Raw genomic sequence first — 24,592 nt, 5'->3', positions numbered from 1 at the left:
ATGTCAGTGCAAGTTTCTTTCAGTTAAAACAGCTCAAGCATGCATTTTAGTCTGGGACTTGGCTAAAGCCTTGTCTGTGAAACCAGGCGATAATATAATATATTGGTCTCGGGCAGGGATGCTCAATCCCGCAGAATTTTGTTTCAACTCTGCTCAAACATATGTTAGTATGTAGTATATGTAGTTTTATTAAATCCCTAAACCTTGAAGAGAAAATTCCTCAGTGAATCTGAGCATTTAATAATAGTGATTGCCTAAATCTAATTAAAAGTATGGTTTACTTTTTGCCTGTAGTGGCTCAGCTGTCTCTGCAGCAAAGTGTTGTGCCACCGCCAAACGTGGAGATCGCAATAGAAATAGAGCAGGAGGAGATAATCCGCTCTCCCTCCAAAACTGAGCCAGACTTCCAGGAATTCAAGGACAAGGAGGTTTGTTTTTAGTTTGATAAACTAAACATTTTGAGAGAACCTCAGATTGTGAATATTACCACCTATATTGTCAAATATGTAACTCAAATGTCCAGCTTTTCCCTCCAGTTTAATCTATGCCCCTAATTTCTGAAAATACATATGTGCAAGTAGAAGCATATAAGCACATGCACACACCACTAACGTACTATAAAACATTTTGTCAATTCCAGGTGTCGAAGAAGAGCAAACGAAGATCTACTAAAAGGAAGAAACGCACCACGGCTGATGAGTCTGCTGATAACGTCATTGATTGGTGGTCGAAATACTATGCATCAATGCAGAAGATCCAACTGGTAAACTTCTAAACATGTTTGTAAGCAGCAGATGGTTTTATTTGTCTTGCTTTAGTTTTTTGCTAACTAGTTGTTTTGTACCACATCTTCTTTCTTAGGCAAAGCAAAAAGAAAACAATCCATTTCCACTGCTCTTTGAAAATAGTAAGTGAAATCTGAGTTTATTCCAGAATCAGTCTTGTCTTCTGGATCATGTAGATACATCATGTTCCAGCTTTAGTCAAACATGCCCACATTATGATGTATTTCAGTAACTCCTCTGGAGAACATTATTTCCGAAGGATTGATCAATCTGGGTAAGAATGATTGGGAGGCTGTCCATTGCTTGGCCCTCCTCCTTTGCTGCGGTCAACAGGATTGCAGAGTGTTTTGTTCCCTATGCAAACTGTGCATTAGCATAAAAATGTGAATGGAATTAAATAGTCCACATAGTCATTTAAAACTTCAGTAAATGCTGCTTACAAGAGATCACACAACATTTTGCAATCCCACTGTGCCCAGATCTGCACCTCTATTTAAGCGGTTTTGTGCACATACACTACCATTCAAAAGTTTGGGGCCGGGTCGTTGCGAGTTGTTGTTGTTGTTATTATTATTATTATTATAATTTTAAGTATATGAAAGAAGTCTCTTGCTCGCAAGGCAACAAACACAGGAAATATTGTTAAATATTATCATTTAAAATAAACAATTTTCTATTTTAATATATTTTAAAATGTAATTTATTCCTATAATGGCAAAGCAGAATTTTCAGCATCATTACTCCAGTCTTCAGTGTCACATGATCCTTCAGAAATCATTCTAATATGCCGATTTTGTATTATTATCATGTTAAAAACAGTTGCGCTGCTTAATATTTTGTGGAAACCATGATGCATTTAATTAAGGATTCTTTGATGAATAGAAAGTTCAAAAGAACAGCATTTATTTGAGGAATATTTTTTGTAACATTATAGATGTCTTTACTGTCACTTTTGATCAATTCAAAGCTTCCTTGCTGAATAAAAGTATTAATTTCTCGTCTTTAAAAAAAAAAAATCTTGCTGAACCCAATCGTTTGAACGGTAGTGTATAACAGCTTAATAATTTTGCAGTTTAAATGTGTTGTGCATGGTGAGGGTTATAATATATATAAAAAATCAATGTTTCATGGTTTTGACAGTACATTGGGAAGTTGTTAGTCGGTTGGTTTGTTTTGGTTGTGCTAGACACTTAAATTGCTCTTTGGTGGAAGTGATAATAGCATATTTATTTGCGGCTTTAATCTACTTTTAATCTCTTAAAAACTGTTTCCCTTAACAGACTGTGTGCAAGTAATTTTGATATGTTATTTTCTATGGTATCTTTAGCATCAGGTCTTAAGGAAAAGAAAAAGGAGATGAATTACAAGAGTGTGATAGAACAGCCCAGGCTTGCATCATTACAGGTAAAATGTGTCAATACAATGCTTGGTTTCGCTGCAAATACTGTCTATACATTACATTTGTATTTATTCAGCAAACAGACGTGCAGTCTCACTTTTTTAATCACTCCAGGTGTATGACAAAGAGCTAGAGGCGGAGTTTGGGCCTTTTGACGACTGGGTAAAAACCTTTGAACTCTATCGAGGAAAGGCCAATGAGGAGGACGGCTCTGCTTATGAGAGATTTGTCGGGAAGTTCAAGGTAAACTGGTTTCGCATGTAGGACTATAACATACATGGAGGCTTTTTAAGATCCAGGTCACAGAATTCCCATTATTGTTTGCATCATTAGGGCAGGTTTTGTCTGTGCAAACTACCAGAAGTAGATGACGAGGAGGAGGATGGATATTTGGATTCTGGGCAGTTTAAAATAAACCAGGGTATTCCTCCAAACACTGCAGTAGAGGTCCTGATCCGCGTATACATAGTTGCAGTAAGTGCCTTTTTTATTATACAGGAATATTGATGCAAACTGACTTGCTTGTTGGTGGGTTTTTGGTAATTTTTACTTTTGGTCATTTGTTGACAACAGTTGACAACTGTTTTGTTTATGCATTTCAATGGATCTAGTGTCACTGAAAAAAAGGTAACAGCATGGATTTCCATGCTGGTTCACAGTGGATTTTAGTTATTTCTGGTTTGGCTAGTTGACCAGAACAAGAACAGAGAAAGTAATTCCCTTTTTTTGGGGGGGGGGAAGGATGCATTAAATTGACCAAAAGTGACACTAAAGACATTTATAATGTTACAAAATATTTATATTTCAAATAAATGCTTCTTTATTTGAATTTTCATTCAGTGATAATAATAAGAAATGCTTCTAGAGCAGCAAATCAGCATATTAGAATGATTTTTCTGAATGATTGTGTGACTGAAAATTCCACTTTACCATCACAGGAGTGCATCAGAATTTCAAAATCTTTTTTACTGTATTTTTAATCAAATAAATGCAGCCTTTGCAAGCACAAGAGAGTTCTTTCAAAAACATTCAAAAATCTTACCAACCCCAAATTGTTGATTTGTGTTTGATTTATGAGCATCAACAAATGTTGGTGAGCAGCTTTGCTGGTCTTTGGGGTGTTCAACAGGGGTGACCACCAGATTATACAGTCATTTGTCGTCATTCTGCATGTTAAGGCCTTCAACCTGCACCCTGCGGATCCAGATGGCAAAGCAGACCCTTACATAGTGCTGAAACTTGGGAAAACTGAGATCAAAGACAGAGTCAATTACATCCCAAAGCAGCTCAACCCCGTGTTTGGAAGGTGAACAAGCACAATGATTAAGAAATTCACTTTGAAATTCTTTTAACTGCTCATTTCATTGAGGTTCATTATCTCTCGATCTACCTCTCCCGCTCAGATCCTTTGAATTTCAAGCCACTTTCCCCAAGGAATCCCTGCTAAATATTCTCATCTATGACTATGACACTGTCGGTGGGGATGATTTAATTGGAGAAACACAGATCGATTTGGAGAACCGTTTTTACAGCAGGCATCGAGCTACCTGCGGTCTGCCTTCTGAATATGCCATGTGAGTATTTATATTGTAACATCCAGTTTGATGCCCACTCTGCGTCAATTGATGATCTCATGTCACCTAGTGAGGGTTATAATGCATGGAGGGACTGCATCAAGCCAACGGACCTGTTGATTAAGCTTTGCAAAGAAAACAGACTGGACAACCCTCAGTTTTCTCCAGGACACATTACCATAGGAAACAAAGTCTTCACAGGGAAAACGGTATTTGCTGATGAAGGTATGTCACTCTTTTGGTTTACATCATGATGTTGATTGTTGATTAATAGCCAAAGGAGCAATGGGTCCGCTGCTGCTTCACAGATCAGATGGTGGAGTCGTACGAGCACTTGGCTCTAAAGGTGCTGCACAGGTGGTCTGAGATGACCAGTGGGGCCTGTAAACTTGTCCCAGAGCATATTGAAACTCGCGCACTCTACCTCAAAGACAAACCAGGAATAGACCAGGTAATGTGTGTTGTTAGAGGTTTATGTAACCTTAATGCACTATATAGAATGCATAAGGTGAGAGTGATTGTAATAGTTGTCTATTTCATATTCCTCAGGGCCATCTGCAGATGTGGGTGGACATTTTTCCAATGGATATGCCTCATCCTGGCCCTCCTGTGGACATTTCCCCTCGCAAACCCAAAGGGTAAACTGAAGATCCACAAAACCATCTCACTGGGTTGTGCAGTAAAGTTAGTAGTGGTTTGTCCAATCATTTGTTTTTGTTTTTTCATAAAGGTATGAACTGAGAATCATTATCTGGAACACTGAAGATGTAATACTAGAGGACACCAACTTCATAACAGGACAGCAGTCAAGTGACATATACGTCAAAGGGTAACATAAGTAGATCACAATTAACAGAAAATGTTTAGTTTTTTATTTATTGAAAAAGTCTCTCAATATACACTACTGTTCAAAAGTTTGGGGTCAGTAAGACTTTTTTTAAAAGAAATGAATACTTTTATTCAGCAGTGACTCATTAAATTGATCTAAAGTGACAGTGAATACATTTATAATCCATTTACAACATTTACAGAAGGTTTTAAATAAACGTTTCTATTTTCTATTCATCAAAGAATCCTCTAAAAAATATCAGGATTGCCATAAAAATATTAAGATATATTAAATATTAAACATCACAACTGTTTTCAATATTTATAAGAACTGTTCCTTGTGCAGCAAATCAGCATATTAGAATGATTTCTGAAGGATCATTTGACACTGAAGACCAGAGTAATCACATCACAGGAATAAATTACATTTTCAAAATTTGATTTTTTGTTTTTAAATTGTAAAAATATTTAACAATATTACTGTTTTACTGTATCTCTTATCAAATAAACACAGCCATGGTGAGCATGAAAGACTTCAAAACTTTAAAACATTTATCAACCACAATTTTTTGTGCAACTCTAGTGTAGAATCTGAACTGTTGCAGGTTAACTGTATATGTTTTAAAATGTATATTAATTGTAAAAAATATATATTTTTTAATGAATGCTTTCTAATATTCCTAATACATAACATTTTGATTAGAGAATATTTTTCCTGCAACACCAAAATTCTGGGGAATGTCATGTTTTTCTTCAGGTGGTTAAAGGGTCTTGAAGATGACGGCCAGGAAACTGATGTCCATTACAATTCTCTGACCGGAGAAGGCAACTTCAACTGGCGCTTTGTGTTCCCCTTTAACTACCTGCCAGCTGAGAAAGTGCTGGTGGTACAAAAGCGAGAAAGCATCTACGCTCTTGACAAAACTGAACAGAAGATCCCTGCAGTCCTTGTAATGCAGGTGTGGGACTTTGAGAGGCTTTCTTCTGATGACTTCCTGGGTAAGAAATCTCTCTTGCTTAACATGTGTTTATATGCAGTGCATCGCATCCTCCCTAGAAGTGCTCTGTAGTCATTCCTGATGTGCTGTAGGAGCACTGCTAGCTTACAATAGCAGAAACCTTGGCTCAGAATATTTGATATTAATGATACTTGATGACGGTCGTTTTTTTTAATTTTTATAATTGAAGTCTTTATTTATTTTTAACATTTTTTAACAAACTAAAACAAAACACCCATAACAGAAAAAAAAAAAAAAAAAACAGCTTCCAGACATATGCTTAATTCACAATTGCCTTTTGGGCCTGTTATCAAAATCCACTACCGACAAACACAGACAGAAAAATAAAAATAAAAAGGTACAATAAAATCAAATTATCAAGTGCCTATACATGTAACACCACAAAAATAATAGACTTATCCAAAGAGAAGCGCACTAATAAAAAATCCATCAATCTCAGTCAAAAACACGTCCCCAAGATTTGTCAAAACCCTCCATATCATCATTAATCCTGGCCAAGAATTTTTCATATGACACAGTTTTCAGCATATTTTCTTTCCACCTGTTAAACTCTGGAGGAGATGGATCCTTTCACACACAGAGAATCACTCGAGCAGCTGTAATCACCCCCACCTTTATAACCACAAAATCATATTTCAAAACTCCCTGTAACACCGACTGATCCCCTAATAAGCACAATCTTGGTGACATGGGTATTGTCAAGCCGATCCACCTTCCTATACTGTCCAGTACTCTTTGCCAAAAGGGGTAAACTATGATGACGGTCATTTTAGTTTTTTTCTCAGGCTCAGTGGAGTTGGACCTGCATGGGTTTCCACGTGGAGCCAAATCAGCTAAAGCTTGTAAGATGGAAATGCTGACAGAAACCACAGAGAACATCTCTATCTTTCAGCAGAAACGCTCCAAAGGCTGGTGGCCCTTCATTAAAGCTGGCGAAGTCACAGTGTGTGAATTGAATTATTTCAGTGAAAAATGTGAATTAAACTTTACAGCTCCAAACTTTATAATTAAACAATAGCTCCATGTTTGCTAGCATACGGACAATCGAAACTTTGACTTATGTATTTTTAATGCAATTACATGAGATAAATTGAGGCATGTTTAATTGTCCATTTACATTTGTTCTGTACAAAACAATAGTATCTGTAGTACTGTACATTTACACAAATATATTGTAACCTAGTAAAACTATTATAGTATTTAAACTGTTTTATCTCCATAGGGGAAGGTAGAAGCGGAGTTCCACCTGGTGACAGCTGAAGAGGCAGAGAAAAATCCAGTGGGCCGTGCACGCAAAGAGCCAGAGCCTTTAGAGAAACCAAAGTAATGTGACTAATACACTTAAAGGGATAGTTCACCCAAAAATGAAATTTCTATCATTAATCATTCACCCTCATGTCGTTCCAAACCCCTAAGTCTTTCGTTCATCTTCGGAACACAGATGAAGATCTTTTTGATGAAATCTGAGAGTTTTCTGTCCCTTCATAGACAGCTGCATAACGCTTCTGCTAGAGGTTTGTTCTCGAGCGTCAAGCTGGTTCGGTTGAGCTTCTGTTTATGTTCGCTGATCAATGTTTAAATCTGAATAAAAGCCTACATTCAATCTGGTCATCATATAAAGCGATCTCAGTACATTTTGACTAAACCGCTCAATTCATATGGATTAGTTTTACGATCTCTTTATGAACTTTTTGAAGCGTCAAAGTGGTAGTTGCGTAGCTGTCAATGGAGAGACATAAATATCTCAGATTTCATCAAAAAGATCTTCATTTGTGTTCCGAAGATGAACGAAAGTCTTACGGGTTTGGAACGACATAAGGGCGAGTAATTATTGACAGAAATTAAATTTTTGGGTGAACTATCCCTCTAACACCTAGGGTTCACTCCCATTATTACTAGGGTTACCAATCAGTTAGTATATAGGCAATAGCCAATATATAGGCCTATATAATAAGAAAATATAATAGTAAAAATATAAAAAATGTAATTGTTTGTTTTTGGGTTGTGTGGGTGGTTCTACTGTATGTACTGTGTATATGTACATCAGGGCTCGCAAAATCGCTAGCCCGACGTCCCGGGGCTATTGTGTTTTCCAGTCGGGCTACCAAAATGCATAACCGGCTTGCCCGACGGGCTATCTGAAATAGTGTTCGCTTCAGTCTTGTTATAATCAGATTCAGCACGTTCTTCATCTTCAATCCGCAGCGGCGCCGAGCAGAGCGCACGTCAGAAACAGAGGACAGGGTGTGTGTGTGTGTGTGTTCATCTCAGCCTCATTGGTCTGTCACTGCTCGTCAATGTCAGAATATTTGAGATGACCAATAAAATCAAAGTAGGTGGGATTTATGTTCACAGAAGCTGCTGAGTGCGAATTTGAGCAGAGCGAGTTTACGGTCAAGTGCGAGATAAGATGTAAGTTGCTAAACTAAACATTTCACATTTGACAGTTTTTTTAGGTCATAAATGTGAAACGAATGACAAAAATAATCAGGCAAACGAATATACTTTTGTCGAATTTCGCCATTTTGAACTGAAAATAGGCCCATGTAATGTGACTCATGTAATGCAATTAGTTTACTGTCATTGTGAGGGGACAAGAAACATTAACAAAGCCGTTTTCATCACGTTAGGCACAAGATTAATAATGAACGTGTGCATGTTGAGAATTAATATAATACAATTTGTAGCCTTCAGTAAATTAAAAAAGTTCAGCTTTAGGAGGGGAAGAGACAGGGCAAGATGAGGAGACTGAGAGAAGTGAGAGCAGGTATTGACAAATAATCTACTGCCCGCTGACATGGTTTTAAAGCTATTTCTATATCCTTTTTTTTGGCCTTCAAACGTCTTGGAATGCACATATCAGAGAAATAAAAAATGTGAACCCCCTAACAACCTTAAATTTAGGACCTCTTTGATTATAAAGTCCTGTCTACGGCCCTGTATTAGGAATAAGATCAATAATGAATGTGTACATATTGTGAATGAATTTAATAAACTTAGTTAGGCTACCTAGCTTTCCTAGTAGCTTTCAGTAAATGAACGCGTCTGAGAAAATGATTCATAAATCAACCTATCAGTTGACCCTATGTTTACTTTCTTCACTGACAGACAAATGAAAAGCCTATATGAGTAGCTAAACTAACAGAAGACAGGGTGTGTCCTCTGAGAGAAAAAGAGTGTGATGCTGACGAGGAGAGAAAAAAAGTGTGTAGCTAAACTAACAGAAGACAGGGTGTGTCCTCTGAGAGAAAAAGAGTGTGATGCTGATGAGGAGAGAAAAATAATCAGCTGCGTGACATGGCTTTAAAGTTATTGTTATCCATTTTTTTTGGCCTTTAAAACATCTTAAAATGCACATATGTAGATCAGAGAAATCTAAATTTTCCCCGAACCTCCCTAACTAGCCTACCTCACATTCGGGACCTCAGTGATGATAAAACCCTGCCATCTGCATGTTAATGAAACTAGTTAATAGTGAGCATTAGACCCTAAACTAAAGTGTTACCTTTTTTTATTTTTTATCCCCCTCATTGGGGGCTGAGCCACAGACACAGACTGATTCATGTTCCATATACTGGTCACACAAATTTCAGTTCAGTTAGAACCAGATGCATATTTGTATTGATGATTCTAATTTGATTATTTTATATCCAATTGTTGATATTTGTGTTTTGAAAAAGTTTTTGATTCATGTTTTGACTCCTAACCAATTTTCTACATTAAAAATTGTCTTTTTATTTGGGCTAGTACAATTAATTTCGGGCTACCAAAATATGAAGAGTGCCTGCCCGAAGGGCTACCAGCGATTTTGAAATTTTGCGAACCCTGTACATTATTTGTAATTATTTAATATCTCTCTTTTCTCTAGTCGCCCAGACACATCCTTCTCCTGGTTTATGAATCCTTTCAAGTGCTTCTTTCACCTGATCTGGGGGAACTACAAGAAATACATCATTGCTGGACTGGTGCTGTTGATCGTGATCTTGTTCCTGGTTCTCATCTTCTACACCCTACCAGGGGCGATCAGTAGTAAGATAGTCAATGGGTAATTAATTCAACACCCATATAAAGTCATTGGACACAATGGAGCAGCACAAATGTAACTTCTTGTTGAACTCTTGAAGCACACATTTAAACATTTGCTCTGCAGGTAGATGATTACTCAGGAGCATAACTTGGTTGATTTTAGGAACAATCTTATATTATTTTAAGATCTTATATTTTATTTAATTATGCACCAACAAATGTAACATACACAACATTAAACATTTAATAATCTTTAAACAGCATAACACTGAACATAGCACATGAAAACTGTAGAAAACATGTTTATTAATCTTTAATCACATCCTAGTGTAAACGGTTGAACTATCCTACTGTAGAGCCTCAAAACTTGAGAAATGATTATGTAGTGACATTAAAAATGACTAATAACTCAAAAATGAATATTTGTGTTAATACAATTACATAAAACAAGCGAGGATAATGTAAAGTTGTGAGGGTTACAATAAAATGTCTTTGTAGTCTTTGTGAAACACATTGTGTATTGCCTTATATTGATATCAGTGTGTTTTCTCTCAGCTGACTGAATTTCAAAGTCACTTCTCAGAATACTATGAATTAAATGTAATCTTTTCCAAAAAAAAAAAAAAAAAATACTAAGTGTGAAATGTTAATGTAGTATTGTGGCTTTTGGTCCTGAGCTGCTGAATTATGGAAGCAACCGTCACAATGCCTTATTGCACGTTTTTTAGTAAGACACTGTGGTTAAAAAAAAAAAAAAAACCTTCGCTGATCGCTGTAAATGAATCGATACCAAAACTGATCCAGTTCTTGGTTTACAAGTTTTCCCCATTACCTAGATAACTATATGTGTGAGCATTTTATCAGTAAAACCTTTTCTTACCAAAACATACCATTACATCAGCCACCAAAACAGAGACTCATTTCCCGACACTATAAACAGCACTCACCACTTTTTACACAAGTGTCTGTTAAACCACGTTTGTCTGCTCAAAATCAAACACACTAATCTGCTTATACAGCAAACTTGCACTGTGTGCTCGTTGAGAAAACACTGTCATACAAAATGATCTGATCAATAACTGTCATAGTTATAGCCAACGATGCCATTTGCTAGAAAAATTTAGGCCACAATGATGAACATGGATATATTTTAACGAATAGACCAAATAATTATTTAAAAACACTCTGAACACTGCAGTCAAAAACATTTCAACAAGCTACGTGGGCCAACATACCTAGGACATTCATGTTAACATGATTGCAGAGTGAAATTTCTTCACTGATGATCACAATATCCTTGGACAATATGTTTTGTACTTTTCCCATTTACATTTTATTCAGCACAGTTTATTGTAGAAAGTATTTTATTATACAGTCACGGTTGTTAAATGCTTAATGTAATCTAATTGGGTAGAATTGTTGGTTGAGTTTGCAAAGCCAAAAGTTGAATTATTTAATTTAAGTTTTCACAAATCAGTATGGGGTTTCGGTTTGCAAGTTGTAGTTTTAGAAACATTATTAACCATTTGACAACTTTTTTTCCAAGTTCCACCATTACTTAGTGTGAGTTTCTGCCAGCAAGTAAACACTGCATCATTGGTAAGTTGGTCTGTTCTGTGATAGCGCTGAGGGCATCATACCCTCATTGATGCTGTGTGTTGGTGCTGATTGGGTAGGACTGGGCCCGAACTGCAGCAGCAGGTTATATGTCCCAGCCTCGGACAGTCCCCTTCTCAATCCAAGCCCACCTCGCTGCGCAGTCAACCCGCCTCGCCTGCGGGAGGAGATCAGGCCGCCCCGCTGGGCAGGTGAACTCTGCACTGGAGCGCTGTTAAACTGCGCAGCCTGCGAGGCCATCAAACAGGCTTGTAGTTTGCGTTTGGCACGCCAGCGGGCCACTCGAAGGCGAGTCTTTTCTCTTCGTTCCCTTACCAGGTCTGCAAGTAGAGCCTGTGGTAAAGTCTGATCCAGCTCACGCCGTCGGTTTGTACCAAGCCCTCGGTTTGTGTTCCGGCCTCTTAGACTCAGAGTTCTGCTGCGTTTGTACTCTTCATACAGGTTCAGGTCCTTACGTCTCGGACGCACCTGCTTTTGGACCCCTGCCACACACAGCTGAGAGTCGTCATCTAAATATGGGCAGAGAGGTGAGAGATTAAATATATTAATACAAATATTTGAACCTCACCAAATTTTGAGCCACTATTTCAAACAATAGCAGCATGTTATTATTTTATATGATGTTAATATCATCTACATTAACGCTCATAAGTACTCAATATTGACCTAGGCCAACTGAAAGCCCATCTCAAAACTACTATATGATCGAGTAAGAACTAAAAGGTAAAATATAGATACCTAAAGAGATGCACAGTGAAATAATACAGAAGCCTTTGGAAGCTTATTATAACACATTATTAAGCAGGCAGTGTTCACTTTAAGACTATGCCACATGTTCAGAGTCACAGGGCACAAAATAATCACTTAAATGAATCACACAATTCATATGAAACTCACAAACCGGCAGATCTGTTGTGATTCCGTGCATACGCCGCTTCTACATGTGCGGTTACACGTCAGCTTTTTCCTCTCCTGAAAACTGCTTTGGCTGCTTATTGCAACATCACATCCTGTCAGTTTCCTGATAACTGTAACCTCAAGTATCTTCTTATCAATGTTTGCTGAGCAAGTTTCAGATTCACAAAAGCCAAGATATCTACGTTTTTAGAATGTATTTGGTTTTACAATATAGCCTGACCTAGTTTTATAGGGGATTTTTTTTATTTATATGATAATACTTGAAAGATTACATGGAATATTTGTAATTTTCACATCATGGGAAAAGTTTAAACTTCTTAGGCCCGGTTTCACAGACAAGGCTTAGATTAAGCCAGGACTAGGCCTTAGTTCAATTAGGACATTTACAGTTGCAATCAAAATAATTAAACCCCCTTGACCTGCAAGACATTTTGCTGCCAAGAACAAAATTGTATGAAAACAATTTAACAGAGGCATCAGTAAACTATTATAGAAGTTTTCTAATACATATTTGTATGTGTGATTCTGAGAATGTTAAGATGATGAGAAATGAAAAGAAAAATCCAACTGGCTCTAAATATTTGTGTTCAAAATGATTCAACCCCCCATATAATTATATATGATAATTAATATACTTTTAAATGTTTCTATATATCTATCTATCTATCTATCTATCTATATATATCTATATATATATATATATATATATATATATATATATATATATATATATATATATATATATATAGATAGATAGATACGATAGATAGATACGATAGATAGATAGATAGATAGATAGATAGATAGATAGATACGATAGATAGATACGATAGATAGATAGATACGATAGATAGATAAAATCACTTTTAATTTGCCACTAAACTGTGAGAAGCTTTTATAAATGTGTGCATCTTGAGACAAAACAATGGCACTGACATATTTTAAGATATGCCAGTGCAAGTCTGTTTCTGTAAAAACAGCTCAAACATGCATTTTAGGCTTAAGCCTCGTCTAATATCCTTACCTAAAATCCTGATGTTTTAAAAATGATGATTTTAAAAAATGGACACTTGACTCTGGACACTTTAATAACCCTAATTTACTACTTCTGAACAATAGATCAAGTAGTTATTAAAATATTTATTTAACAGTATGCATTACAGTAATTTTTTGTACAAGTAATGTATAAATCAAAACTGACATTTTTACAATAGATTAGGAGGATGTCCTTCCTGGGGCCAAACGCAGGTAGTCTTTGATGCATTTCTCTGCCTCTGCTTCTGTGGGAGTCAGGAGGGCGCTGTTCCTCATAGCTGCAGCTGTATGTTAAATAGATAGGTTATTAGTTTACAAAGAAACAAAACAACATTTTTATTTCATTTATTACTGAACTTTACCTGAACAGACTGTGTTTATGTATGCAATTGTAAGTCAGCACAAGTGGAACAAGTTCTAGAGCAATTCATTGCAAATGTTCAAATTACAATGTATTCATATGTGAATTGACTGAGATATCACTACAATACTTTTATTCTTAAAAGAATTCCATTCGTTTTGGACATACCTATTATTAGTACTCCAATATTTGTTTTTCTCAAGCCTCGCTTGTCTCCACGTCCGCACCAATTGAGCTGTTTGGCCACGTTTGAGGCAAAGACCTTGTTGCAAATTCTCCCCACGGTCTTTTTCATAGTTTGACCTCCACTAACAGACAATCTGTTCACCTAAAACAGAGATTGAATATAGCATGTAAATAAAAATTCACCAAAAACTGTTTTATTTATATAATTCCAAAGAATCGTACCAATTTTTGCATTTTCCCTTTGTCTAGAAGTGTTTGCTCCAACCGGTCAAGATCCTCCATTGACATCAGAGGCAAGACACAATCCTTGTCTTCATCCTCCATCTGCAGCGGGGGTTCAAAGTGCTTGTTTCCCACAAGACACTGAACCAATGCAGTCAGGTGGTTGATTTTCCAGTCCATTTCTCCCTGCCACTCAAGAATAGCCCTCTCGTCAGCTGCAATACCACAGGTGTTTTAGCTGGGACTGACACTGAACAGTAAACCTTTATAAATGTATGAGCTTAACTCGACATTGTAAATGAAGGGATTAAACTTACCTGTACATTTATTATTTTCAAAACTCTCTGGGCTCGCATCTGACATGGCTGTAAAACAAATTTACAAACATTAAAACTTCAAATTTTCCATTTCAGAAAAACAAAGAAATTGAATTGTTGTTAGATTCATGTTGAAAAGCAGCTGAAATTAAACGATTTAATCAAAGAAAAAATAAAACTGACCCAAACTTCAATTTGTTTGTAAGCAATGACTTTAACGAGGAATACTTTCACTATGCATAATTACAGGTATTTTTGAAAACGAAGATCAGACAATAGTTTGAATGTTCTTTGTCTGTCTGTCGGTCCCCAGCTTTCTTTTCAACTTCTTTCTGCTTAGCGAACACACACATAAGATAAGAACAAGTAAAGGCTAGAATTAAGCCTTTATTCTTAATATATATTTTCAATTTAAGTTGAAGGTGTGTCCTCAGGTTACATGTCAACCCTGTTGCCATCATAACGCTCTCCTAACTCTTATTTAGATTGCGTCATAGATTATAGGATTTGGTCTATATGGCAACATCAACTCTGCAAGGACATGTTTCCTTTTTATGCTTCTTTCAACCCTGTTACCATTTTGTACAGTAAACGCTGGTCTGATTATTGAAAATGTAAAGTTTTCACATTCAATTCTCTCAATAAGCATATAGTGCCATGACCTTTCCTTGTCTAGCTGAACTCTGTTACCATCAGCCCTGTTACCTTTACAATAATTTATCTGCTCGATGGTGTTTTAAGCCCCCAATGGCTCCCTAGAGGCAGCTAACCCTACCCTCAACCTTAAACCTACCCATCCCCTCGCTGCCTGGAAGGCGCCGTTGGGGGCTTAAAACACCAAACACCAATTTATCTTATCCAAACCTATATTAACATACCTTGAAATAGTATAAATTTAAAAAACACTTCTGAAATGTTAAAAAATTTACTGAAATAAAACAAATGGTCTTAAAACCATAAATGTCGGTTCAGTAATTAGAAGTCTCAATATATGATAAACACGGTGACCTTTTAAAGTTCAAGTAAAGCAGTTAGACTCACCTGTTCATGTTGATGCATTTCTCTTGTGATTCCCCTTCACTGAATGACTTGCGATGTGTATTAAAACGTGATTCTGACAATTTTAACATGAATATTATCAGTCTCATTCACTGAAAGCTCCTTTAAAAAATGTTTTGAACAAAGTATTCCATGATCTGGCCTGTGCTATGAAAAATTGAATGATGTAACTGTCAAGGTCTTACAGTAAACAAAAACTCTCAGAAATGGATGCCCTGTGTACTTGGCCTCAAATAAAACATTTAAATACCGTTTTCATGAGATAATCAACATTCATTATTGCATGAAAATAGTATTGCTGGTTTCAAGAAGAAATATTTACCAAGTTACCAAATTACCAAGTTATTTGTTCATTGCAAAAAAAGAAAGAAAAAAAAAAAAATTCCTGTTACAGTTTAACACATGATTCAGTTTTCTAAAGATATTCAGTTCTTTTGCAAATCATGAAATATTTAATTTACTGGTTACTTCAGATACTCTCTAAATATGCAGAATATTACAAAAACACAAAGATGGGGGGAAAAACGTAACAGGGCTGAATCCAATTCAACAGAGTTGAAAATGATAACAGGGTTGAAGTGTCTACTGTTAATGAAATATACATTAATCGATTCAATCATACATTAATGAATTCATTTATTTCAATTTTGACCACTCATTACAAAGTACCTCATAGCAGAACACATGTAATACAAAGAGTAACATATTCATTTAGCATGGCCCATCTTTGTGAATTTAAATGTCAAGATGTCACAAGGTTCAGTCAGTGGAGGTTAAGATCCATCATAAACAATGGATTACCCAGAATCTCAGTCATCCGCTCTCTCTTTCAGTTACATCTGAAATATTGTACAGCTCATTGACTTGGTCTCAAGTCATTTTACTGGGTGCCCGAATGACCACCCGATGGAGCCTCAATGTTGATGGACTCAAGTGCTTTTATGATCACCTCACTTTTAAGGCTATGCTGGTTTAGATAAGGCCATGAAGAGTTGCACCTGGGACGTCCTGACCCTGACTTGTCAGTCTGTCTGCGGTCCTCTTCGGGGTTGCAGTAACACCATCAGACTAGGTTCGGGGCTGTCTGGAGGGGAGGCAATTATTTTGAAAAATGGTTTCCTCTTCTGTCGTTCTTTGGCTTCTCTCCACTGCTTGCGCCTCCATCTCTGAGCCTTCTCACACAAGTCACCAATTCTCTTCTTTTTCCCTGTCTCAACATCTCTTCTCCACCTCTCTCGCTCAGTTCGGAGGTACCTTTCCCTGCGGTCAGGATCAGCATCCCTTCTCGCCCTGTATGCTCTCTGTTTTTCAGCAGCTGTTTTTGCCATTACAGAGTCTGAAAAAAGGAATCCAATGTGAAGACTTGCTCAGCTTCTCCTTATTCCAAATGAATAGATTCTTTAAACTCAGCATGACTTGATATGTATGAATTCATCATATGTACAATGAGCCTTTTGTGAGTACTGTCAATATTGATTCTGTTATTCAAAGAAAATGTTTAGGTTGAAAAATGACCATTTCAACCTTGTAATTTTCAAACCTTAATTCTGTGTTACAGGGTTGAAGTTCAGTGTAAGACTAAAAATGGCTTATAACAGCATCAGCGTCACTGCCATACACCAAATTCCTCAGACCGCAAAACTGAGTATTGAGCTTTGAAATCCTAACCTATTAAAAAACAGGTAAGGTACAGTTCATGTGGATCGCAGTACACTTTTGCAACTGGTATTAAGGCAATACAGCCTAAGTTGTGATTATGAACAGCTCATGAATTTCTCACCGCTGCTCTTCTGTAGAAATTGCCTTCAGAAAGCAACTTTCACTTTTTGCATCTCTTTCGCAACATATCCATGGCAGGGTGTTTGTAAGTTTTGATTGTAAAACCAAAGTGACAAACCATTGGTACTGGTGAAGATAACCATGATTTCCATTTTTAGTGCCTTTAAGTTTTCTTCTTGCTACAGTAGTAAACAGCGGTTGCTGCTAGTGCTCACGGACCTCAGTTCAGAGTCAAACAATGCGAACAGAGGTCTGTGGCCGACGGGCTTGGACCACACAATCAAAACCAAGTGTCAAAGCAAAAATATACCACTAACCACACGTTCAGATAATTTCTCAGAAATATTTTCTCGGAAAAAATGGTTGAATATCCCTTAGATGTTGTTTTAGGATATTTGTGTCATACAGTCACGAAGTCATACAGTTTTTTAATGAAATGAGAGTAAGTAAATTTTTGTATTTTATTGGTTTTATTGGTTAATTCTACATGGTTACACTAGTTTTTACGTAATTATAAAAGCTTTGTCTTGATTGCCTTAAAGTGAAGCACTCTGTCATTTTCAAAATCTTTTTTGGTGCACTTCCACTTCAGCAAAATCAGTTTGACCACAGATCAGAACTTTACATTTCTTGCAGTTTAATTAGAATTTTGAAAAACAAGTTTAAAAGGCTTGTTAAAAATTCTGTCATCATTTACTCAACTGCATGCCATTCCAAACCCATAAGACCTCCATTCATCTTCAGGACACAAATGAAGATAAAAAAAAAAAAATTAAATCTGATTGACTTCTGTCCCTCCTTTGAAAGACTATTCACCCAAAACTCTGATGCTTTAAAACGTTCATAAATGGATCATAAAAGAAATCCATATGTATCAAGCGGGTTAACCAAAGTCTTCTGAAGAGTCACGATCGCTTTATGTAATGAATAGATGTAATTGAATGTCAAGCACGTACGTTTGAGCTTCCGTTTACCATGTTTCAGAGCTCTATTTGTATGTTCACTGCTTATGTATATTAAAAAAAAACTAAATTAGATCTGTTCATCGTATAAATCGCGTCTTCAAATGACTTGCAATTTATTTATTTTCTCTGATTTTATAAAAAATATCTACATTTGTGTTTTAAAGATGAACAAAAATCGTATGGGTTTGGAACGCCATGAGAGTGAGTGACAGAATCTTCATTTCTGGGTGAACTGAACCGTTGTATTCCTTATTAAAAAACCACTGCTGCAATATACTCCGATGGTTAGCATTCATCTTGCTGTATTAAAGGGGCTATATGTAGAATTCAGAAACCCTTGTTATTAGCAACACCGGTGGCCGTTAAGTGAACTGCAGCCAGCAACTTATTGCCCATGCTCGTCACTCGAGCACAAGTAGCATACAGGAGACTGAACGTGATTCAAAGCCCTGAAATACTCACGGCGAAGTTCTTTTTCGCTCTTCACTTAGAAGTAAAAAGTTGGAAATACCTTTGCAGCAATATACTGTTAACAATCATCTAGAATCATCCATGCTGCTGAGACCGACGATCCCAGCTCTACGATTCACCGGCATCATGTTGACAGATGAGGTCATTATAATCAAACTATCATAACAGTGTAATTTTAAAGTATATTTGAGACTATAGATCAGGCTATGTGAGACAATAGTTTGAATTAATCCCTTTTCTTTGAATGACACATTGACATTACGGTACACAACAGCTCTTTCAGCGTGATCCTGAATAGTGTACTTGCATTCATTTCATGTGTCATTGAACAGAAGAGAGGATCTTGGAAGTGCGTGTAAATGTCACATCCTTTGGATTTTCCCAGCGAAACAGAGTCCTTCACACAAAAATCAGGCTTTCATGGAATACCTAAAGTCTGGGAATTTCTCGTTTTTTACATTTCGTTACAAGCCGTTCAGACATTGGCAATATAAAAAGCAATTCATATATAAAAATTCTTACATATAGCCCCTTTATCAAACAGGATTGTTAAAATCAGCTTTATAAAAACTTCATACTGTCATTATTATTCCCCTGTCCAGTATATAAAATAAAAACAAAGCTTTTTTTTTAATGGAATTATTCTTTGAAGCTTTTACAAAATAAAATTTGTCAACCATACTTAAAAAACATGTCTTGGCGACATATGTGTGATATCTGGGATTTAAAAGCCTGAGAAAAGGCTCTTCTATCTACATGTTCATAATACCCCAAATAAACCAGTGTAAAAATGTTAATTTTATACTTACAGGTGGTTGGGTCCATGTTGATAAATGCTGGAATTGCAAGGTCTGCTGAAGTGCCTGGACCCTGAAGAGCTTGGAAGGATGCAGGTAGATCTAGTGAGAGCCCAAGCTCTGGTTCCCCCACTTGATGATGAAGTTCAGGGTTGGAATATTCAAGTCTAGACATGTTGCCAGCTTCAGCGGGTTCATCCTTCACACAGACAATTTCAACCTCGGCCTCCTCCTGTTTGATCTTCAGCGATGGTGCTCCAAAGGTCACTGTACTTGTGCTTGTGGTCTGGGATGACATGATTGGATCTGCCATCATGGGTGCCGAGAGGACGCTGCTGTCGGGCATGTCTGTGTGCCCAGTCTCTGCAGAGGCCAGAGGGGTTTGACCCCATATTGGATCACTGGTCTCAGACAGAAGCGCCTGACTGTCCACCAGGTGAGGGCTTGAGTTATCAACTATGGAAACAACAAAAGTCACTTTCTGTTGAGTTGAGAGAAAACATTAGAAAAGTATAATTCACAATGCCTGATTGAAAATAATAGTCATATCACAAAATTCCTAAACTGTTTTCCTTGAACTTTTGAGTAGTGATAGTGGGTCATTTAAGTAATGAAATTCGTTTTCATGTCCCCATCATAACTGTCCTTATATATTTAATAAAACATTAAACTAACATTTATGGGGATTGAAATAATATTGGTTAGTTTTCTTTTGTTACAATTCAAGAAGTGGCATCATTTCGGGTGTAGAACAAACTTCAATAAGTATTAGCAAAAGATTTGATTAACTCTAGTAATAGTCAGTTTGAAACTATGCAGCGTCTTTTGCTAATATTACATTAATGATTCTTGAAATGATTCTCAAGTTGACTATGTAAGCACACTTGCAGTGGCTATAGTAAATAAATATTGTATAAAATAAATGATTATAGAAAATCTATAATCAATATGCATTTGTGCCATCATTAAATAGTATATGTAGTCCACCACCCTGTTCGAAATATCAATATAAGCCTTTAAAAAAAAGCATACCACTAGTTCTGACTCTGAGTAGGCCTAAATGATACAATTAAAATACACAGTGCAATATACTATATATATATATATTGTGCACTGTATTTATTGTGAAGTAGTAGTGTACTTTACAGTGTTGAGTGTGTGTCCTGCTGCAATCCATCAATTTTCAACAAGATACCTTTGCATGTATCCACCTATTGCTGCGATTCGGATAATAGTATTGTTCATTCCTGTTATGCAGCACCTTTTGATCTCTGTAACTTCTTAAAAAGGAATCTGTTTTTGTTATATTTTATGAAGGTAACAGTGTAGTGTATAAAAGGGCTTCCTTCATGTAAACAGCCCCTTAGTGCTTTTCTTGCATATTCATGTGGACATTTGTTTGTTGTTTTGTGGCGATATTTGCTTGTATCACCACTAACAGTGGAATAGTATTGATCACTCCTGTTACGCAGCTCTGTAACTTCTTTAAAATGAGTTCAGTATGCTTGTGTTATAATTTGAGGAAGTATTGCTATAAAAATTGTCGTGTATGAAAGTGTAGTTTAAGAAATTATTTACACAATGGCAAGAAAATTAACAAGATGAAACCCAACAGGATGGAATTAAAGAGCTAGAGTTGCTCAGTGAGGGATTGACAGCTGAAAGCTGGACGATCACACCCATTTCTGTAATTTATTTAAACATAATAGAATGTTTAAAGCGTAAGACAAACCAAATAATTCAACAAAACATCACAAAAATATTCTAATCAACTTCTAAAATCCTAGCTAGAAATGTCTCCAGCAAAAATTGTGTCACTTCTTGTTGCAGAATGATTGCGGGATGGAAAGTAAAAGGAAATGTACAAGTTAAAAGTGATATTCCCAAGAAAACATTTCAATTAGAGAAAAAAAAAAAGTTACCATCTGGAATATTTCTTAATAAATTGCCAGTTTTAACTTGGCGGCAAAAGTGACAATACTCACTCAAACCAAAGTAATGAAATTATTTTAAATTAAAGGGTTCGTTCACTCAGAAATTCTAATTATCCCATAATTTCCTCACCCTCAATCATCATATGTGTATATACACTCATATGTCATATGACTTCCTTCATTCAGCCAAACACAATCAGAGTTAGGCTATATTAAATAATATCCTCCTGGTTCTTCCATGCTTTATATCCATACAGCTTCAGGGGGTTAACAAAGGCCTTCTGAAGCAATGCGTTTTTGTAAATGAATAAATTTAAAAAATCCATATTTATAACTTTATAAATTATAATCACTGGCTTCCAGTAATTGCCATACACAAGTCTAGGGATGCATTCGAAATCGCATACTTCCCTACTATATAGGCTAGTAGGTGAAAAACTGTTTTGTGACAAAAGTGGTATGTCCGAATCAACAGTATTCATAAAAGAGTAGGAAAAAAGTACCTGGATGGCCTACTTTTTTGGGCTTCAAAATTGAGGGTAATATTCACTCCCATTATAAAGCTTGGAAGAGCCTGGGTATTTTTTTAATATAACTCTGAATGTGTTTGGCTGAAAGAAGAAAGTCATATACTAGATGGCTTGATGGTGAGTAAATTATGAGATATTTTTCATTTTTGGGTGAACTAACAATTTAAGCCTTATGTTGTGATACTGTTGATTAAAGAAAACTAACAAACATGATTTCTATATCTCATCTTTGCTATTTTAATCTAATATATGATGGGAATATGAAAAGGTACTGCATCACCTATACATGTTTATCAGCTGGCGTTTCATACCTTTATTAACTGATGGTCCATGGATCTCTTCAATGTGGAAATCAGCAATGTGATTCTCATTTCTTAAGGTTTCTTTGGACATGTGCATCTGATGTCTCACCCATGAGGGTCCAGCTACAGGGGCAGGTTCATTGACTCTCGGTCTGGGACAGGGGTTTGGGGCTTTGGCACACACTGACACAGTGCTCGTCGGGACTCTTCTGCAGTGCATCCCTGTGGATGTTGCCATGTCTCCATCTCCATGATACAGTCTATGGTTGGCGTCTTTAGCAGCCAGGACGCTAATGTACTTGCGCATTGTTTTCATCTGACAGCGAGACGTCTCCAACATTCTCCGGATGTTCTCATTCTCTTTCTCTTTAGCGGTCATCTCTCGTTTGATCTCCTCAAATTTGAGCCCGACCACCCGGATCATCTCTCCTAACACGGTCTCCACCGCGACGTTCACGGCTTTCTCTATGACAGCGCCCATTTGGCCCCGCATCAGAGAGATGGTCAAATTCACATCCATGCTGGCGGGCGCAGATCTGAGCTGGGTCGAAAAGGCGACAAAAATATTTTAATGCCCGATTTGTATACAAGTAGGTCTGTATTTTGTGCAAAACGTAGTCTACGTTTACCAGACAAACGCACAGACTCCGTCCGCCATTGATTGGCCACGCAACGACAACACTGAGACGGAGCAGGAATCACATCCGGTTCAGCAGGAGTAACGTTACATGAACCCTCAGTAGGAAGCATATAAGGTGCGTTCCATTCGACAGGGTCCCTACGCAGTGTGCACTACTCCCTGAACAGGGTACATCAGTTGAAGTGGACTTCGCTGACAATAATCGCTCATTTGGAATGCCCTGCAACGTCACCAAAGAAAGGCAACCAAGGGGTCGTGCGGATTATGATACAACACAAATAAATGTAACTGTCATTGAATATGAAAATACATTTTGATTTGGTTATCTATATATAAATGTGCTCTTATGGTCTTAGTAACTGTAGAGGTCTCATCTCGTTGCGCTTTCTTTCCCACGCGCAGCTGCATAGCAAACATTCCTGAGGTAAATAAAGTCAAATAAAAAAATGACAGCAGCTGATTCTCACAACTTTATTTATTTAGATATTCATACAATAGACAATGGAAATGTAACATTAATAAATACTAGTTTGTGTAATAATAACAATATTTATGAATTCTCAAATGCATACGTAAACTCAGAGCCGCTTAAATATTTTTTCATTTTAAATTTTAAATCTCTTCCAACGGCTCATCTGCTCTAGGCGGTATAAGTGACATGGCATCTGACGCACAGAAGCTAATGGCACATGTCACTATGCGTATTGGCACATCCGGTGGCACATCCGGTCTTCATAGGCATTTGCCAGTGGATAGTGGCATGTGTCACTTACATCGCGACACACTGACACTGACATGACACCTGACTGACACCGAGTCGCGGAACATGTCACCGTGTTGTTGCGACACCTCCAGTACTGACTGACAGATTAATCGAACACCTATAGCCTACTGACCTAATTGTGGCACAAAATCCAAAATAAATAGCCTAATTTTGTGATATTTAAAATATCAATTAAACGAATTAAAGTGCATTAATATTTTTTCAAACGTGTTATTTGTGTCACGTCTTGCGCTGGCCAGTTACACCGAGTTACACTCACTTATACTGACACCTACTGGCGTGCGTCTGTGCAGCATCACGCAAAAATAAAGGTTTACAGTAACGGGCGCGACTGTTAATACGTTATTCGTAATGACCCATGATTGATTTATTTCGTGTCTTTCCTAGAATGGGCAGTTTGTGACTTTGCCAGATAAACAACATAAAGTAGCACTTACTGGTATTACAAAACATTCAGTGGTATACCAATCAAATACAGACGTGACACAAATAACACGTTTGAAAAAATATTAATGCACTTTAATTCGTTTAATTGATATTTTAAATATCACAAAATTAGGCTATTTATTTTGGATTTTGTGCCACAATTAGGTCAGTAGGCTATAGGTGTTCGATTAATCTGTCAGTCAGTACTGGAGGTGTCGCAACAACACGGTGACATGTTCCGCGACTTGGTGTCAGTCAGGTGTCATGTCAGTGTCAGTGTGTCGCAATGTCAGTGACACATATATGCCACTATCCACCACTGACACATGCCACTATCCACTGGCACATTCCAATGAAGACCGGATGTGCCACCGGATGTGCCAATACGCATAGTGACATGTGCCATTGGCTTCTGTGCGTCAGATGCCATGTCACTTAATGTTAAAACTGGCACATGCCAATGAAGACCGGATGTGCCACCGGATGTGCCAATACGCTAGTGACATGTGCCATTGGCTTCTGTGCGTCAGATGCCATGTCACTTAATGTTAAAACTGCTACTGCTAGACTGGTGACGCGGTGATCAATGGCAGTTGGGTGATTTTCGCTATTCTCTTC

The 24,592-nt window shown here is 37.1% G+C and overlaps 2 protein-coding genes across 6 annotated transcripts in view; one reads left to right on the top strand and one right to left on the bottom strand.

The window, feature by feature from the left end:
• Positions 1-10,136, top strand: part of fer1l6 (fer-1 like family member 6) — a 29,162-nt gene extending 19,026 nt beyond the window's left edge. Inside the window, exons 26-42 of the mRNA XM_084420718.1 lie at positions 295-428; positions 641-763; positions 862-907; positions 1,015-1,059; positions 2,113-2,189; positions 2,299-2,427; positions 2,518-2,658; positions 3,363-3,490; positions 3,588-3,758; positions 3,829-3,983; positions 4,067-4,209; positions 4,308-4,396; positions 4,489-4,587; positions 5,344-5,585; positions 6,391-6,548; positions 6,828-6,928; positions 9,474-10,136. Coding sequence (XP_084276844.1) covers positions 295-428; positions 641-763; positions 862-907; positions 1,015-1,059; positions 2,113-2,189; positions 2,299-2,427; positions 2,518-2,658; positions 3,363-3,490; positions 3,588-3,758; positions 3,829-3,983; positions 4,067-4,209; positions 4,308-4,396; positions 4,489-4,587; positions 5,344-5,585; positions 6,391-6,548; positions 6,828-6,928; positions 9,474-9,654 — 2,162 coding nt within the window. The 3' untranslated portion in view covers positions 9,655-10,136. The remainder of the gene's footprint in view (positions 1-294; positions 429-640; positions 764-861; positions 908-1,014; positions 1,060-2,112; positions 2,190-2,298; positions 2,428-2,517; positions 2,659-3,362; positions 3,491-3,587; positions 3,759-3,828; positions 3,984-4,066; positions 4,210-4,307; positions 4,397-4,488; positions 4,588-5,343; positions 5,586-6,390; positions 6,549-6,827; positions 6,929-9,473) is intronic.
• Positions 9,834-22,849, bottom strand: LOC311298079 (uncharacterized protein). 5 transcript variants are annotated; one of them, XM_084420722.1, is made up of 8 exons: positions 22,754-22,849; positions 22,134-22,665; positions 19,371-19,814; positions 14,288-14,335; positions 13,971-14,185; positions 13,731-13,890; positions 13,368-13,485; positions 9,916-11,757 (listed from the first exon to the last, which is right to left on the bottom strand). In XM_084420722.1, exons 2-7 carry the CDS (start codon positions 22,642-22,644, stop codon positions 13,382-13,384), a joined length of 1,482 nt encoding a protein of 493 aa, XP_084276848.1. In that variant the 5' UTR covers positions 22,645-22,665; positions 22,754-22,849; the 3' UTR covers positions 9,916-11,757; positions 13,368-13,381. The 5 variants fall into 5 exon arrangements, with proteins under 5 accessions (XP_084276847.1, XP_084276846.1, XP_084276848.1 ...); XM_084420721.1 differs by lacking the exons at positions 13,368-13,485; positions 13,731-13,890; positions 13,971-14,185; positions 14,288-14,335 and having other exon boundaries at positions 9,834-11,757; positions 22,754-22,838; XM_084420724.1 differs by lacking the exons at positions 9,916-11,757; positions 13,368-13,485; positions 13,731-13,890; positions 13,971-14,185; positions 14,288-14,335 and adding an exon at positions 15,967-16,682 and having other exon boundaries at positions 22,754-22,838.
• Positions 22,850-24,592: the final 1,743 nt, after the last annotated feature.

Source organism: Rutilus rutilus, assembly GCF_951802725.1.
Source record: "Rutilus rutilus genome assembly, chromosome: 10".
Lineage (NCBI taxonomy): Eukaryota > Metazoa > Chordata > Actinopteri > Cypriniformes > Leuciscidae > Rutilus > Rutilus rutilus.
The sequence above is the reverse complement of the archived record's forward strand: the minus strand, read 5'-3'. Positions and strand labels throughout refer to the sequence as shown.

Coding starts and splice junctions, on each gene's coding strand:
- LOC311298079 (XM_084420721.1), bottom strand. CDS start 22,644: ATGGATGTGAATTTGACCATCTCTCTGATGCGGGGCCAAATGGGCGCT. Junction 19,815..22,133: donor TGGACCATCAGTTAATAAAG/GTATGAAACGCC, acceptor TTGTTTCCATAG/TTGATAACTCAAGCCCTCAC. Junction 11,758..19,370: donor CAACATGGACCCAACCACCT/GTAAGTATAAAA, acceptor GCCCATATTTAG/ATGACGACTCTCAGCTGTGT.